The sequence below is a fragment of the Chiloscyllium plagiosum genome, unplaced genomic scaffold (genome assembly GCF_037043375.1).
Source record: "Chiloscyllium plagiosum isolate Xiang-an unplaced genomic scaffold, Cpla_swu_hap1 HiC_scaffold_29, whole genome shotgun sequence".
Taxonomy (NCBI): domain Eukaryota; kingdom Metazoa; phylum Chordata; class Chondrichthyes; order Orectolobiformes; family Hemiscylliidae; genus Chiloscyllium; species Chiloscyllium plagiosum.
Genome location: NW_028270167.1, coordinates 35,744,424 through 35,763,317, shown reverse-complemented (window position 1 = coordinate 35,763,317; position 18,894 = coordinate 35,744,424). Strand labels below are relative to the sequence as shown.

At 44.0% G+C, this 18,894-nt stretch overlaps 1 protein-coding gene across 1 annotated transcript in view; it reads left to right on the top strand.

Annotated features, from left to right (window-relative positions):
• Positions 1-18,271, top strand: part of hacl2 (2-hydroxyacyl-CoA lyase 2) — a 48,668-nt gene extending 30,397 nt beyond the window's left edge. Inside the window, exons 13-15 of the mRNA XM_043676885.2 lie at positions 8,943-9,014; positions 12,111-12,216; positions 13,715-18,271. Coding sequence (XP_043532820.2) covers positions 8,943-9,014; positions 12,111-12,216; positions 13,715-13,893 — 357 coding nt within the window. The 3' untranslated portion in view covers positions 13,894-18,271. The remainder of the gene's footprint in view (positions 1-8,942; positions 9,015-12,110; positions 12,217-13,714) is intronic.
• Positions 18,272-18,894: the final 623 nt, after the last annotated feature.

The following is an 18,894-nucleotide window of genomic DNA, read 5'->3' as shown; positions in this document are numbered from 1 at the left end:
TTTCTGTCTTCAAGGGCCCAATTTTAGTCATAACCATTTTTTTGGCTTTCACATACCTAAAAAAACTTTTACTATCCTCCTTTATATTATTGGCCAGCTTACCTTCGTACCTCATTTTTTCTCTGCGTATTTCCTTCTTAGTAATCCTCTGTTGTTCTTTTAAAAGCTTCCCATTCCTCCGTTTTCCCACTTATCTTTGCTATGTTATACTTTTTCTCTTTTAACTTTATGTTTCTTAACTTCCCTCGTCAGCCACGGCCACCCATGCCTCCTCCTAGGATTGATCTTCCTTTTTGGAATGAACTGATCCTGCAACTTCTGCATTATTGTTCCTCCACTGTCATCCCTGCTAAGGTATTGCACCATTGAACTTTCGCCAGGTCCTCCCTCATAGCTCCGTAGTTCCCTTTATTCAACTGAAAAATTGTCACTTCTGATTGTACCCTCTTCCTCTCGAATTGCAGACTGAAGCTTATTGTGTTATGGTCACTACTTCCCAATGGCTCCTTCACTTCGAGGTCCCTGGTGTTGCACAATACCAGATCCAGAATTGCCTTCTCCCTGGTCGGCTCCAGCACCAGCTGTTCTAAGAATCCATCTCGGAGGCACTCCACAAAGTCTCTTTCTTGAGGTCCAATACCATCCTGATTCTCCCAGTCTACCTGCATGTTGAAATCCCCCATAACAACTGTAGTAACATCTTTGCGACAGACCAATTTCAGCTCCTGATTTAACTTGCATCCGACATCCAGACTACTGTTTGGGGGCCTGTAGATAACTCCCAAAAGGGTCTTTTTACCCTTAGTATTTCTCAGCTCTATCCACACTCTCTCTATATCCCCTGATTCTCTGCCTTGAAGACATTTAACGTCCTGGTCTCCACTGCCCTCCGTGGCAATGAATTCCACAGACCCACCACTCCGGCTGAAGAAATGTGTCCTCATTCCGTTCTAAATTTACCCCCTCTAATGGGAAGGTTGTGCCCATGGGTCGAAGTCTCCTCGCCTAACGGAAACAATTTCCTAGCATTACATGGTATTACATGCGTTATCTTGTAAGTTTCTATTAGATCTCCCCTCAACCTTCTAAACTTTAATGAATATAATATCATTCTAGCGATCATCCATGTGAATCTCAGCTGGACACGCTTCAGTGCCAGTATGTCCTTCCTGAGGCGTGGGACCCAAAATTGGACACTGTATTCTAAGTGGGGCCGAACTAAAGCTTTATTAAGTCTCAGCAGAACATTGCTGTTTTTATATTCCAACCCTCTTGAGATAAATGACAACATTTACATTCGCTTTCTTAATCATGGACTCGACCTGCAAGTCAACCTTTAAAGAATCCTGGACTATAGCACTCCCAGATCCTTTTGTACGTTGGCTTTATGAATTTCCTCACTGTTTAGAAAATAGTCCATGCCTGTATTCTTTTTTTCCAAAGTGGAAGACCTTGCATTTGCTCATGTTGAATTTCATCAGCCATTTCCTGGACCACTCATCTGAACTGTCTAAATTTTTATGCAGCCTCCCCACTTACTCAGTACTGCCTGCCTACCCACCTAACTTCGTATCATTGGCAAACTTGTCAGAATGTCCCCAGTCCTTTCATCCAGATCATTAATTTATAAAGTGAACAGCTGTGGCCCCAACAGTGAACCCTGTGGAACACCACTTGTCAGCAGCTGCCATTCTGAAAAAGAACCTTTTATCCCAACTCTCTTCCTTCTGTCAGACAGCCAATCCTCAGTCCATACCAGTAGCTCACCTCGAACACCATGAGCCCTCCCCTTACTCAGCAGCTTCCCGTGAGGCATCTTTTCAAAGGCCTTTTGGAAATCTAGATAGATAACATTCACTGGGTTTCCCTGGTCTAATCTACTTGTTACCTCTCCAATGAATTGGAACAGGTTTGTCAGGCACGACCTCCACTTACTAAGTTCATGCTGACTTGTTCTAATCTGATCCTGCACTTTCAAGAATTTAGAAATCTCATCCTTAACGATGGATTCTAGAATTTTATCAACAACCCAGGTGAGGCTAATTGGCCTATAATTTTCCATCTTTTGTTTTGATCCTTTCTTGAACAAGGAGGTTACAACAGCGATTTTTCCGATCATCTGGGACTTTCCCTGACTCCAGGGACTTTTGAAAGATCACAACCAACGCCTCCACTATTTCCTCAGCCACGTCCCTCAGAACTCTAGGATGTAGCCAACGGGCCCAGGAGATTGATCAATATTTAGACCTTTTAGCTTTTGTAGCACTTTCTCTTTTGTAATGGCTATCATACTCCACTCTGTCCCCGATTCTCCTTAATTGTTGGGATATTACTCATGTCTTCCACTGTGAAGACTGACGCAAAGTACTTATTAAATTTGTAAATAAGTCAAAGTACTTATTAAAATCACTGAGCCACTCCAAATTGATGCTGGAAGGCTAATGTCTACTTTTGCCTCTTGTTTGTTTCTTATGTATTGAAAGAAACTTTTACTATCATTTCTAACATTACTGGTTTGCCTACCTTCATATTTGATCCTCTCCTTCTTTATTTCTCTCTTTGTTATCCTCTGTTTGTTTTGTAGCCTTCCCAACCTTCTGATTTCCCAGTGCTCTTGGCCACTTTATACGCTCCTTCTTCTTCTTTGATACATTTCCTGATTTCCTTTGACAGCCATGGCTGGCTAATCTCTTACTCCTGCCACCCCCCCCCCCCCCCCCCACACCCCCACCCAATTCTCAGATAATCTTGTCTTTGGGATGAACCTCCTATGTGTCCTCAATTACACCCAGAAACTCTGCCACTGTTGCTCTACTGTGTTCCCCGCTAGACTCTGCTTCCAGTCGATTTTTGTCAGTTCCTCCCTCATGCCCCTGTAATTACCTTTATTTAACTGTAACACCATTACATCCGATTTTACCTTTTCCCTTTCAAACTGCAGACTGAACTCTACTGTGTTGTGATCGCTGCTTCCTAGGTGTTCCCTTACTTTAAGATCTTTTATAAAGTCTGGCTCATTACATAGCACTAAGTCCAGAAAAGCCTGCTCCCTTGTAGGCTCCATCACAAAGTGTTCCAAAAAGCCATCTGGTAAGCATTCCATGAACTCCCTTTCTTTGGATCCACCGGCAACATTATTCACCCAGTCAACCTGCATGTTGAAGTCCCCCATGATCACCGGGACCTTGCCTTTCTGACATGCTCTATCTATTTTCCGGTACATCTTGCGCCCCTGGTCCTGACCACTGTACATAACTCCCATTTTTTTTTCTTTTGTTGCCTTTGTGGTTCCTCAACTCCACCCACACAGACTCCACATCATCTGACCTTATGTCATTCAGTGCCACAGATTTAATTTCATTCTTAACCAACAAGGCAGCCCCGCCCCTCTGCTCTCCTCCCTGTCTTTTTGATGTTGTAAATCCTTAGATGTTTAACTGCCAGTCCTGAACTCCCTGCAACCATGTCTCCGTGATGCCAACCACATCATAATCATTCACAGTGATTAGTACCGTTAATTCATCTACTTTGTTATGAATACTATAAGCATTCGGGTAAAGTGCCTTAATGCTAACTTTCTTATCATTATCAGAGATATTGGAAATTATAAAATGACCTAAGTTATCCTTTTTTGCTGCATTCCTAGTCTGCCTCAAGCTTAAACCATATTATCTTGCCATTTAACTGCATACTCCCTGTCACTTTCCCTTCTACTGACTCAGAAGCTTAAAGTCCTACTGACCACCTTACTTATCCTTTTCGCCAGAATGGTGGTTCCAAATTGGTTCAGGCTGAGACCGTCCCAATGGTACAGATTCTAATGCCTCATGAAATGGAACCCCTCTTTCCCACACCATTCCTTTAGCCATGTGTTTAATTCCCTAACTTTCTTATCCCTATGCCAATTAGCATGTGGCTCGGGTAGTAATCCGGAGATTATGACCCTCGAGGACCTGTTCTTCAATTTCCTTCCTAATGCTTGATACTGCCCAAACGGGTCCTTCGTCCTAACCTTGCCTATGTCGTTAATCTGAAAGTGGACCAGAATGACCGGATTCTCTCCCTCCCTCTCCGATATCATTTCAAGCCGGTTGGAGATATCCTGGACCCTGGCACCAGGCAGACAACACACCATGCGGGACTCCCAATCCAGCTCATAAAGGGTACTATCTGTCCCCCTAATTGTAGACTCCCCTATAACAACTACTTGTCCTTTTGCTCCCCCCTCTTGAATGGCCTTCTGCACCATGGTGCCGTGGTCATCCGGCTCATCCTGTCCACAGCCCTTTTCCTCATCCATACAGGGAGCAAGAATCTCATACCTGTTGGACAAGGTCAAGGGCTGAGGCTCCTGCACTCCTGAACTCAGAATCCCGCTACCTGTTTCACTTACAGTCACACTCTGTTGTCCCTGAACACTTCCTGAATTTGAATTACACCGTGGGCGGCATGGTGGCACAGTGGTTAGCACTGCTGCCTCACCGCCAGAGACCCGGGTTCAATTCCCGCCTCAGGCGACTGACTGTGTGGAGTTTGCACGTTCTCCCCGTGTCTGCGTGGGTTTCCTCCGGGTGCTCCGGTTTCCTCCCACAGTCCAAAGATGTGCAGGTCAGGTGAATTGGCCATACTAAATTGCCCGTAGTATTAAGTAAGGGGTAAATGTAGGGGTATGGGTGGGTTGCGCTTCGGCGGGGCAGTGTGGACTTGTTGGGCCGAAGGGCCTGTTTCCACACTGTAAGTAATCTAAAGTAATCTAATCTAATCTAATCTACTGAAACAAAGTGTCCAGGTAACTCTTCCCCCTCCGGGATGTGCTGCAGTGTTTGAAGCTCAGATTCCAGATCATCAGTTCTGAACTAGAGTTCTTCCAGCAACCAACACTTGCTGCAGATGTGGTCACTGCCATTCACAATAGAATCAGCCAGCTCCCACATCATACAGCTACAGCACATCACCTGTCCAGCCATAACTACCTATTTAATTAACTTTTACAATTTATGTAAATAATTTCTAATATTTGTCTTCTACAGTCTTATCCAATTAACCAATTAAAATTTAATATATCACAATACACAAGAAATCTTAACAACCCACAAGAGTCCTTCTTGGTTAGAGCTCCTGCTCTTTTTGCTGCTGGAACAGAAATGGAGGGCTCTGCCGGTCAAGTTAAGTGTTTTTGAAACCTTAAAGCGGTGACTCACCTTCCCTGGAGGCCCCTCATTGATGCTCCCACTCTTCCTGCTTTGAGTCTGTGGACTCTTATTTAGTTTAGAGGAGGAAGGTGGGTGGGAGGCCCTACACACCTACTTAAATAGTAATCACTTGCCTTCCCATCAGCCTCCCTGTTCTGACCTCACTTTGGCCCGACTCCCAATGCGCTCAGCTGTTTTAAAAAAGAAGTTAATGTTGTGTGTCTCCTTCTGGCTTTTCATTTCTAGTTCAAATCCGGCCCCAGCTGTTGTATTAAAGCTTTCAGTGTCGACATTTCATCAGAGGGATGCAGTGCAGATCCAGAAAATTGCCTGGTGTAAAGCCCTGGGTCTCCACTGTTGTCTTCTGATGAGACTAGGCCAGTAAATTGCTTTGTTTGGCAAGCTCAGTGTAAGGATTACTGCAATTGACAACTATGTGATACAGACGGGATTGGCTTTCTCAAAGTCATAGTTAGGATGTATTATTCCAGAACTTTCAGGGAAGCCACTGCTGAGTTTGTACTGCAGGGTGTTCTTGTGAAGATTCAGCAATTTTTGGCATAAAGGAGCAGTGCTGTGAGTTATGAATTATCACACATTTGTGCCACTCTGTGGGAGCTCACCATAATCTCACCGCGTGGTACAAGGACAAAGGAGAAAAGTCATGTGTGATGTCCAAGAAGATGGGTGAGATTCTTAATGAGTGTTTTACATCGGTATTCATTGAGGAGAGGGACATGATGAATGTTGAGGGTATGGATAGATGTTTGATTACTCTAGGTCAAGTCGGCATAAGGAGGGAGGAAGTGTTGAGTATTCTAAAAGGCATTAAGATGAGCAAGTCCCCAGGTCAGGATGGGATCTATTCCAGGTTACTGAGGAAAATGAGAGAGGAAATAGCAGGGGCCTTAACAGATATCTTGGCAGCATCCTTGAACATGGGCGAGGTCCCAGAGTACTGAAGAATTGCTAATGTTGTCCCCTTGTTTAAGAAGGGTAGCAGAGATAATCCAGGTAATTATACACTGGTGAGAGTGACATCAGTGGTAGGGAAGCTGCTGGAGAAGATATTGAGGGGTAGGATCTATTTACATTTGCAAGAAAATGGGCTGATCAGTGGTAGGCAGCATGGTTTTCTGCTGGGAAGGTCTTGTCTTACCAACTTAATAGAATTCTTTGAGGAAGTGACAAAGTTGACTGAAGAGGGAAATGCCTAGATGTCATATACATGAACTTCAGTAAAGTGTTTAATAAGGTTCCCCATGATAGGCTGATGGCGAAAGTGAAGTCGCATGGGGTCCAGGGTGCACTAGCTAGATGGATCGAGAACTCACTGGGCAACAGGACACAGAGTAGCAGTACCATTGGGACGGTCTCAGCCTGAACCAATTTGGAACCACCATTCTGGCGAAAAGGATAAGTAAGGTGGTCAGTAGGACTTTAAGCTTCTGAGTCAGTAGAAGTGAAAGGGAAAGGGACTTTCTCAAAATGGAGAACCGTGACCAGTGGTGTTCCACAGGTATCCATTTTGGGATCACTGTTGTTTGTGATATACATAAATGATCTGGAGGAAGGTACAGGTGGGCTGATTAGCAAGTTTATAGATGACACTAAGATTGGTGCAGTAGCAGATAGTGAAGGGGACTGTCAGAGAATACAGCAGAATATAGATAGATTGGGGAGTTGGGTGGAGAAATGGCAGATGGAGTTCAATTCGGGCAAATGCGAGGTGATGCGTTTTGGAAGATCTAATTCAAGAGCGAACTATACAGTAAATGGAAAACTGATGTGCAGAGTGACCTGGGTGTTCAGGTCCATTGTACCCTGAAGGTGGCAACACGGACGATAGAGTCGTCAAGAAGGCGAATGGCATGCTTTCCTTCATCGGACAAGGTATTGAGTACAAGAGTTGGCAATTGTATAAGACTTTTGTTCGACTACATTTGGAATACTCTGTATTCTGGTTGCCATATTACCAAAAGGATGTCGATGCTTTAGAGAGGGTGCAGAGGAGGTTCACCAGGATGTTGCCTGTTAGAGAGGATGCGAGCTATGAGGAGAAGTTGAGTAGATTAGGATTATTTTCATTAGAAAGACAGAGGTTGAGGGGGACCTGATTGAGGCCTACAAAATCATGACAAGTATAGACAGGCTGGATAGCAAGAAGCTTTTTCCCAGAGTGGGGGACTCACTGGGAGTCATGAGTTCAAAGTGAAAGGGGAGACATTTAAAGGGGTTATGCTTGGTAAGTTCTTTACATAGAGGATAGTGGGTGTCTGGAATACATTGCCAGCGGAGGTGGTCGAGGCAGGCACGATAACGTCATTTAAGATGTATCTAGACAGATAAATGAATGGACAGGGAGCAGAGGGATACAGATCATTAGAAAACAGGCAACAAGTTTAGATAGATGACCTGGATCGGCGCAGGCTTGGAGGGCTGATGGGCCTGTTCCTGTGCTATAATTTTCTTTGTTCTTTGTTGAAGAAGTTGCTGCATTTGTCGTAATTAAAGCTTGCTGCAGAAAATCAAGCGATGGGCTTTCACAGTATAAGGGGTCCTGTGAATGAGGTAGCTTTTAGACTTAATGAAATGTGCACATTCCCAATTCAGAAAATGAATGATAGATGTTTATGCTGGTAGGTATTAAATTGTGGGGCAATGTTTTTTTCATTTCTGTTCTTGTATTTCCATTGCTGCTCTATCTCCTATCCATCCAATCTTGCTTTCACTATTAATTTCATAGAATCCCTATAGTGTGGAAGCAGGCCATTCGGCCCATTGGGTCCACACCGACCCTCCAAAGAGCAACCCACCCAGACCCAAGCCCTATCCTATTCCTGTAACCCTGCATTTCCCATGGCTAGCCTACCTAGCTTGCACATCCCTGGATATTATATATAATTTCCCATGGCTAATCCATCTAACCTGTGCAAGTGGGAGGAAACCCACGCAGACACTGGGAGAATGTGCAAACTCCACACAGGCGGTCACCTGAGGCAGGAATTGAACCCGGGTGCCTGGCTCTGTGAAGCTGCAGTCGTAACTGTTGAGTCCACTTCTTCTGGAATTGATTGATTGATTCAAATTCAAGCAGTTTCCTTCGGTTACTGTTGGCCCGGATTCACCTGTCCCGTTTCCCTCACCTTGTCGGGGTGGCTCAGTGGTTAGCTCTGCTACATCATGATGCTTGGGTTCGATTCCACCCTCTGCGTGGGTTTCCTCCAACAGTCCAAATATGTGTAGGTCAGGCTATGCTAAATTGGCTATGATGTGCAGGCTAGGTGGGTTAGCCATGGGAAATGCAGGGTTACAGGGATAGGGTGAATCTGGGTGAGATGCTCTTCAGAGGGTCAGTGTGGACTCGATGGACCAAGTATCCTGCTTCCACACTGTAGAGATTCTATGGTCAACTAGAATTTCCTGCAAATGGCAGCACCAAATAAACTGGAACTCTTGGAAAGAAGTCAAACACACAGAAATAACTGTGAGGTGGCTGCACTTCACAATTCTGCTGGGGATTCAGAAATCCTTACTGCACATCTGCCCTCTTGCTCCTGGCTAGAAATTGTTCAGTACCACACCTGAGTTCCTCAAGTGTGTTCCCAGCACTTTGAGAAATTTGGAAATGTCCATGAATTTCAAAAGGCAGACTCATTTTTTTTTTAAAGTAAGTGTGGTCATTGAAGAGAGAGAGATTGCTGTAGTGTTGTTCAGAGTTCAGACTCCCTATTTTTATTTAATATTTAGGTTTGGATCGTTTATGGCGATGGTTCCCTTGGCTACAGCATTGCTGAATTTGACACATTCAAACGTCACAAGGTATGTGTCACACCTCTGCTTATACTAAATGGGCAATTATTAATACTTAGTAATTTCTTGCTGTTGGCTATGTAGAAAGGTTCACTGCTTTCTGGAAATGTCTCAGCAGTCTCGAGATATCTTCATTGGATAGGAATTTGGGATGGTCAACTCATCCTGCTGCAGGTGTTTTGTAAGCTACCCTTGTCCAGAGTTGCTTTTCTCGTGGAAGGAGTCTGAGTTTCCTGTGCCATATCATGACACAGGCGAGCGAATAATGGTCTTACTGGCCCCTACCTGGTCGCTTGCTAATGTTTCATCCAACATGGTCAGAACATAATGTGATGGGGACATTATATAAATACAACTTGTTATTGTGCCTTTATCTTGACGAGACCCTGCCCTTCACTGCAATGCCTCAGCCAAGTTTGTGGCCAAATCAATAACTCCCAATTTATAGAGTTAGAGTATGGACCAGCCAGTGTAGAGAGTGCTTTAATTCACTAAGGTCATTTGGAAAGGCAGAAAGTTGTTCTGATGTAATTTCAATTAAGTAGAATAATTTGTCTTACTTTAATCTTTTTAATATGATGGAATATTTCAATATTAAGGGGGAAGGCAATGGTCTGATGATGTTGTCGCCAGACTGGTAATCCAGAAACTCAGCAAATGTTCTGGGCACCTGGGAGATTTTTTTTAAAAACGTCTGGAATTAAGCATCTATTATGACCATGAAACCAATTTCAATTTTCAGAAAAACCCATCTGATTCATTAATGTCCTTTAGAGAAGTAAATCTGCCATCCTTGCCTTGTCTGGCCTTTGTGTGAATCCAGAGCCACAGCAATGTGGTTGACTCTCAGCTGCCCTCCAAACTGTTGTAGTAAGCCACTCAGTTATATCAATCGGTATAAAGTCTCAACAAATAAATTAAATCAGGTGGATCACCTGCAAGCGACCTAGGCATCAGAAAAGACATTGGCTGAAACAGTCTGTCGATCCTGCAAAGTTCTCGCCTCGGGGGCTAGTGCCAAATTGGGAGAACAGTCTCACAGACTAGTCGAGCAACATCTGGCATAGTCGTACTCATGGAATCATACCTTACAGACAATGTACCAGACACCACCGCCACCATCGCCATCTCTGGATAGGTCCTGCATCCAGCAGGACAGACCCAGCAGAGGTGGGAGCACAGTGACGTGCACTTGGGAGGAAATTCCCCTTGGAGTCCTCCGTATCGCGCCCCATGAAATCTCATGGCTTCAGGTTAAACATGAGCAAGGAAACTTCCTGCTGATTACCACATACCATTGTCCCCTGACTGATGAATCAGTATTCCTCCATGTTAAACAACACTTTGTGCCCTTGTCACTCTGAGGGTGACAAGGGCACAAAAGGTACTCTGGGTGGAGGATTTCAATGTCCATCACCAAAAGTGGCCCAGCAGCAGCAGCAGTACCACTGAGCTGGTTGGGTCCTAAAGGGCATAGCTGCCAGACTGGATCTGCAGCAGGTGGTGAGGGGAACCAACAAGAGAAATAGACATGCTTGACCTCATCCTTAATACTCTGCATACTGCAGGTGCATCTGTCCATGACACTATCGGTAAGAATAAACTCCACACAGACCTTGTGGAGACAAAGTCACATTGAGAATGCCCTCCATTGTATTTTGTGGAAAAGTGTGGTGCTGGAAAAGCACGGCAGGTCAGGCAGCATGCGAGGAGCAGGAGAATCGACATTTTGGCCATAAGCCCTTCATCAGGAATGACTTGATGAAGGGATTATGTAAGAAATGTTGACTGTCCTGCTCCTTGGATGCTGCCTGATCTACTGTGGTTTTCCAATACCACACTTTTCAACTCTGACTCTCCAGTATCTGCGGTCCCACTTCCTCCCATTGTACTTTGTGGCACTATCACAGCGCTAAACAGGACAGACTTCGAACAGATCTAGCAACACAATACAGGGCAATCAAGAGGTGCCATGGGCCATCAACAGTTGCAAAACATTACTCCAACACAATCTGCAATCTCATGGCCTGACATGTCCCCACTCAACATTACCATCCAGCCAGGGGATCAACCCTGGTTCAATGAGCGTGCAGGAGCAGCGCCAGCCTTACCTACATATGAGGTGTCAACCTCTTGAAGCTACCAAACATTACTACTTGCTTGCCAAATAGCATAAGCAGCAACTGATAGAGCTAAATGATCCCACAACCAATAGGTCAGATCTGAGCTCTGTAAGTCATTCCTATCCAGTTGTGAATGGTGGTGCATAATTAACCAACTCACTAGAGGAGGAGGCTCCATAAGTATCTTCATTGGCAATGCTGGGGGCTAACAACAGAGCAGTGAGCCACTCACTATCCTGACCTGGAAACATATTGCTGTTCGTTCACTGTCACTGGGTCAAAATCCTGGAATTCCCTCCGTAAGGGCAATGTGAGTCAATCTACAAAATACAGACTGTTAAAGATCCACCACCACCTGCTCAAGGGCAACTTGGGAACGGGTGAGACATGCTGGCTTATCAGCCGTATCCATGTCCCATAAGTGAATTTTTTTTTAAATGATACTTTTTGTTGCTGACTGTATCTCTGCTGATGTTAGTCCTACTACCTCTCACTACCACACTGTAACTCTTCCTAGCACCTGTTACTGATAAAATCTCATTCGGAGTGTATGGGTACAGCCACCATTTGTTGTTCACCTGTAATTGCCTTTATAACAGTGCTGATCCTTGGTGTTCCTTGGTCATATCAAAGGGCACTGAAAGTCAATGACATTCCTATAGGCCTGGAGTCAGAGATGCCAGATCAAGTAAGACCGCTTTTTTTGTCCTTCACAATTGTACATTGGTATATTAGATGTATTTTTACATGGTTACCATTATTGATATTAGCTTTCTCTTTCAGATTTCTTCATTTCGTATTGCTGTTGTTGATTTCGTTCCCTCACTGTCATCTCATGGCCACTCCCTTTCCAAACAATCAGAAACGTATATTTTTTCGATCAAGTCTGAAAGAGCTATTTGTTTTAATAAATGTTGCAGGTAGTTGAGGGTGTGCATTTAAAATTAATTTTCTCACTCATTATTGACCTGTGTTCTTTCAGACTCCTGTAATCGCCTTGGTTGGCAATGATGCTGGCTGGAGCCAGATTTCCCGAGAGCAGGTTCCCTTGCTTGGCAGCAATGTGGCCTGTGGCCTGGCATACACAGGTAGGTGGCTGGATCTTCAACTGTGGTAATACAGAACTGGAAATATACCTATTCTGGCTTGTTAAGCTGTCCCCAGCACCCCTTCTGTCTTTGTTTTGATAACAGGCAGACCTATGGAAATGGGATAAGGAGTTCCCTTCACATTGAATTTAATTCCATGTGAAAAGCAAATGACTTTTTAATAATTTGCAAGCTGTTTAACTGCTGACCCTGAGCCAGTTTGACTATGCAGACAAGTGCTAATGGTTGAGTATGTAAAGCAAAAATTTCATTCTGCGTTTTATTTTTTTCTCTCTTTCTTTCTTCAATATTAACCCCCACACTACCGCCTAACTGCGGTAGTGCTTATTTTTTCCCCAGCACCCATGTTGTGTGTGCGCAGGTGTGAGACAGTGAGAGACACAAGGTGTACGAATCTTTATTCAATTTCCACCACCAGGAAGAAAGGAAACAACTGAGTGGCCAGTGACAAGCAGTGCCCTTCACATCAAAGGGCAATGCTGTGTGATCAAACAGTGAAGGGGGAGGGCAGGGACTAAATCAAAATAGAGTTGGAGGGGGAAATAATGCACTCCACTCCCTGCGGCGCTCACCTCTCCCTGAACAACTCCAGGGTGTTGGTGGACACCGCGTGCTCCTTCTCCAAGGACACCTGGGCCCTAACGTAACCGCGGAAGAGGGGCAGGCATTCGGCCCTAACTACCCCCTCCACAGCCCACTGCCTGGACCTGTTAATGGCCAGTTTGGCCAGGCCCAGGAGCAGACCCATGAGGAGGGATTCTGCGTTTTAACTTGAATCTGCTCTTTAAGCCTGCTTTCACTGAAATCCAGTTCCATAAATGACATCCATCATCTTAGGGATCCAAATGGCCATTAAATACATGAGAGCTTAGACGGTGTCGATAGACAGTCTCCAGAGGGAAACTATCATAACGTAGCTTTCAACTCTTTTGCTTTGTCCAAGCTGGAGAGAGTGAACAGCTGACCATTAGGAATGTGTTTTGAGCTTGAGGGATTTGTTAAAGATTTAGCCATCCTACACCTTCCATGTACATCCGCTAATATGGTGCAGCTCTGGAACTGAACCAAGATTCTTCCATATCGCACCATGTGTATGCACGCTGAACAGTAGGATGGCAAAAGCAATTGAACAACTGCAATTTGTGCTGTTCAATTGCTCCAATGTTAACTTGGAAATGAACAGCTTTTGCTTAACTTCTGCTAACAACCTGCCATTAAGTTCTGAGTAAAGGAAAGGAAGCCATGAAAGCTACTAATGGCTCAGATCCGAAATGATTACATGGACCTTGTGTCCTTCCACGTGGTTTCAAGGAGCTCAGTCAGGGTGAGGGAATATTTGATAGGGTAAAGTCCAACCCTCTTGTCACACATTTCCATGGGGCTGAGGGCAGTGGTGGAGGCCCCTCTTAATCCCAGTTATTGCTGATGTTCTGATCAGGTGGAAGGGCCATGACCTTTATATGTCTTTGCTCCACAGATTATCATACAGTTGCTGAGGGATACGGTGGTAAAGGCTTTCTACTGAACCGGGAAAATGAAGATCAAATGGACAATATAATAAGGGCTGCTCAGGGGGAGTGCAGGAATGGGAATCCGACCCTCATAAATGTCCTGATAGGAAAATCGAATTTCAGGGAAGGTTCCATCTCTGTGTAATCACTCCTTTTGTACAGATCATGGATTTGCTGTTTCGTGTGTGCCTTGCCCCATTAAGTTCTTGTCCTAGTGACATAGACAGAAAACAGAATGGTGAAAGATTGTACATAATCATGCAATTGCATTTAATGCACAAGGTACTTAATCAAAGACTAATTTACATGAATAACCACTAACATTTTGATTTTATTTGTTTTTTAGAAAACAAAAATCAGGTTATATTTTATTATTTTTTAAGTTAATCTGTGTGTTAAATTTGAGTCTATAATAGTTGTGTCGCTTGGAGCTGGTTAACAGTGGCTTTCAATGCAGTTCCTGGAAGCCACTTGAACAATCCCTCTCTTTGTCCAAGGAGCCTCAAGGTTCATGCTGCTGGGTTTGTCTGTGTGCTGAATGAGCTGTAGCGTGATGCTGTACCCTCCCCAGCAAAAAAAACAGGATCTAGAAACAACATGATCCTTATACCATGAATCACAGGCTCTGGCTAAAATAAATAAAGAACCCTTTTGTTTTAGTTTTGCTTCACGTGGTAAGTTCATGGCATCTACTGCCTGTAGTAACATGATTGAATCCAGGAGCTGCTTGTTAAATGGTAGCCATCGCCCCCTCCCAAATAGAAGCTGTTACATCTGGAAGAATCTTAAGAAACTGCAATTCCAAAGCTGCTCAATGGTTATCAACTTCACTGCAGTCACTTTACATCCCATTTTTGTAGCAATACTGAGAATGCCTGTATAAAGGTCCGGTGTGGTTGACAGTGACACCATGTTGTACATGCCACAGTGAAGCTTTTTTTTTGTGATCAGATCCATTCTTGACCCTGCTGGGTTTTCCACGTCCTGTGCAGTTGGTTTTTCCACACATTCTGCCACTTGCCTCCCCATGTGCTCAGCCATTTGTCTTCAGCTGAGATTGAGATTGATATCCTTCTGGCCACAATCCTGAAGATGTTTTGGATGTAACAAGGTAACTCAGGAACTTGTGGCAATCCTCGCAAATGGGCAGTTGTAGTTTGTAGATGCCAGTGGTGCTTTCTGATAGTTACTGCTTCTGTTTTAAGAGATTGTGGCAAGATGTGGAAAGATAAGTGACAGGACTGTCACTGTCTAATCCATGCAATGCTCCATTCTTCCCACACACAACATGATATACGTATGAATTAAACGGAATCATTGTGCTTCATTGTAAATATCTCTACATTTAATTTAGATTATTTTTCTTTGTAAAATGATAGCTATTTTGATATTAGGCTGTTTCAAATTCATTCTTTCAGATTAATGCTCATTGTTGATCCAAATAATTAACCACTTCCATTTTTAAAAAAATTACAGAGGGGGAAAAGATGTTCGCATTTCTTCAATAATGTGAAACGCCCCCACCCCCTTGCATGTTGTGCACTAATTCACCTAATTATTGGTTAGATTCCATCATTAACTTCAGACAACTCAACTTTTAAGCTATTACCTAGACTTTTTACTGAGGCCTCAATATATTAATCCTTTACATTATCAACAAGATTTCTGAACGCTTTGTAAGGCATGAGTTTTCGTATTGTCCTCAGTGCTTTCTGTCTGACTGTGGAGCCATGGAAGACTCCAGCTGGTGGATTGCAAAAGCAGCCATGACTGTTTTGAAAACAAAAACAGAAATTGGAAAAAGTTCAGCACGTCTGGCAGCATCTGGAGAGAAATCAGAATTAATATTTTGGACCTGGTGGCCCTTTTGAATAGTTTGAACTGTTTTGAGTAATTTGATTTCCCAATCACCAGGCTTTCTTTTAATTGTGTTCAAAGTTTGTGAAAAGATTTGTAGCTCGGCTGCTCGTTGTTGTGGTTCTGTTCACCGAGCTGGGAATTTGTGTTGCAGACGTTTCGTCCCCTGTCTAGGTGACATCCTCAGTGCTTGGGAGCCTCCTGTGAAGCGCTTCTGTGATCTTTCCTCCGGCATTTGTAGTGGTTTGAATCTGCCGCTTCCGGTTGTCAGTTCCAGCTGTTCCCTGCAGTGGTCGGTATATTGGGTCCAGGTCGATGTGCTTATTGATTGAATCTGTGGATGAGTGGATATGTCCTCATCTAATGCTGCTTAATGCCTCTCTTCAAATAGTAAAGGTATTTAATTCTAATGTATTACAAGTTAGATTCAAAAGTCTTCATGTTAAGATAGTAATAATTGAATGGCAATGAAGCAAGTGTAGGAATGATACTTTGCCCCAAGATGGCAGTAGTGGTCTTTGGAAGTCCATTAATTGTACTTGGTTCTTGCTGAGCAGCATTGCAGTAATCTCTCTCTTTATGACTTGTTTGTTGGATGTCTAGATTTCTTCCTGATATTACAGAGTTAGCCACCTGTTGGCCAATTGGATAAGTAATTGTGGGAAGTTAAAACTCAAGTGTGAACAAAACCTCCCCGTTGTCATATATCCATTGAACGAATTCATTGGTAGTCCCTTGCAAACAAGGATGACTGTGTCTTCCACTCTCTGGGTGAGTCCGTAGCTGGGTGTACGGGCCAGTATGGCTACCACAGTCTCTGGTGGTCACGCGAAGGGGTTGGTGGGACTTTGGCTCCTCATCCTGTTTCTGCCTGGATTACACTATTTTTCCATGGCAAATCTTGAGATGCTTGACACCTTCCCGGATGCTGCTCCTCCATTTTGAACGGGCTTGAGATAGTGATTCCCAGGTGTCTTTGGGAACACCGCACTTTGCCAGTGAGACCTTGAATTGCTTCCTCTGTCCAGCTGGGGCTTGCCTGTCATTTCAGAGATGGGTGTCGAGCTCCTGCTGGAGTAGTCTCGTGCCCAGCCCATTGCTGCCAATCAAGGGAGGGGTCAGTTCCTCGATGCTGGGGATGTTAGCCTGGTGGAGGACACTAGTGTTGGTGCATCTGACTTCCCAGAGGATTCGCAGGATGTTGCGCATTGGTGGCACTGCTCCAGTGTTTTGAGGTGTCTGCTGTAGACAGTCCATGTCTCAGAGCGATATGGGAGGACGGGAGCCACTATGATTCTGTAAACCATCACCTTGGTATTGGATCTGATGATGTCCTGTAATACCCTGTTCGTCAGGTTGCCGAAGGCTGCGCTCGCACACTGGAGGTGGTGCTAGATCTCTTCAAATAGCTGCTTTTACCGCTACAGCACTCCCGAGGTGTTGATTAAAAGATTTTGTGGTCAGCATCAAATTACAATTCTGGGTTTTAGATTGTCCATGAAATTCCTGTGTGTGACTGACTACTTAGCAAAGCTTTGAGATCTGTTGATTTTTCTTATGATTCTTAACAAATTCATAGTACTAATGGATTTGGGGAATAGGATCATTTTCTTTCTACATTCCCTACTGGCGATGACCGTACCAGCGCTTGGGATAAAATGGAAAACTTATTTATAGCCCCTTTGAAGAGTATTGCATTAGTGTAGCTGGGTGGAACTTGTCATTCAAAGATTTGCTGTGGAATTGGAAGGTGGTGAATGAAATCTATGTTTCTGGCTGTGAATCCCTAAGATTCCTGTTGGGTTTTGTTCTGCTGGGGTTGGGCAGTGGGAGCAAGAGGAACCATTTAACTTGTGAAACTTTCTATCAGGTCTTGCCATGCCAGAGTCCTCTGCGCTGCACTTAAACCACACCTGACTTTTGCAGAGCTTCAGAGAAACTACTGACCTGGGCCTTGTGTGTCCCTTCCCTGTGTTGAAATTGGACAATGACAAGGGTATAAGTTTGCTTGCTGAGCTGCAAGGTTTGTTTACAGATATTTTGTCACATTATTAGGTAACACCATCAGTTACCTAGTCAAAGGACACCTCTTTGACTGGGACAACACATCCATCCTAGGACAAGCTAAACAGATACGCACAAGAATTCCTAGAAACAAGGCATTTCAACCAAATTCTCTCAACAAACACATCGATTTGGACCCCACCTACCAACTTCTGAGAAAAAACAGGAAATGACATTGCCTACCCAAGGAAACCTAAACACAAATTAAAAAGTAGGCCTTAACACCAGTGCTTCACGGGAGACTCATTGAAGATGTTACCTAGCAGGATGATGAAACCTCTGAAAACGAGCCTTCCAGCTCAGTGAGCAAACCTACATTCAGAACCTCAACCTGAGCTACAAACCTCAAAACTCACTGGACAGCTGACTGTTTGCAGTCTGGATGTGAGGAACCAACCAGCAGCAGAGATCAGAATGGGAATTTTAACTTCTAATCAGTTGACCATTAGCATTTGGGTTTCTTTTTAAATTCTTAGAGCATGTTTACATTTAATTATAGGTGATTATGAACTAGGCTATGTTCTACCTCTATTTAAAAGTAAATGCTGCGCTTTATTCTGTACCTTGACTGTGCATTGAAATATTAAAATGATTCATTTCAACCTGAGGCTCACTGTGTAATTCATGCTTTGAGTATCATACCACTGTACAAATTAGAATTAGATTAGATTACTTCGTGTGGAAACAGGCCCTTCAGCCCAACAAGTCCACACTGACCCTCTGAAGTACGACCCTCTGAAGTACGACCCACTGATACCCATCCCCCTACATTTACCCCTTCACCTAACACTATGGGCAATTAAGCATGGCCAATTCACCCAACCTGCACATTTTTGGACTGTGGGAGGAAACCGGAGCACCTGGAGGAAACCTACAGGAGAATGTGCAAATTCCCCACAGACAACTGTCTGAGACGGGAATTGAAGCCGGGTCTCTGGCGCTGTGAGGCAGCAGTGCTAACCACTGTTGAATGTAATTGTACAGAACCTCTCCCTCCAGTTTCTACATACCAGCGGGAGCTGTTTAGCTAGTTTTATGGAATCATTGCCATTGTTTTGTGACAGTGTATTGCTAGGACTTGAGTTGGATTGTTATTGTTTCAAGTCGCAATCCCGGATTTGAGTTTGCTGTGTAGAACGTAGAGATAACCACTGCTAACCAGTCACTATATGTGGCAAAGTGATATCCAGATATATCTAATTATATCTCAGATTGGCCAAGTGAT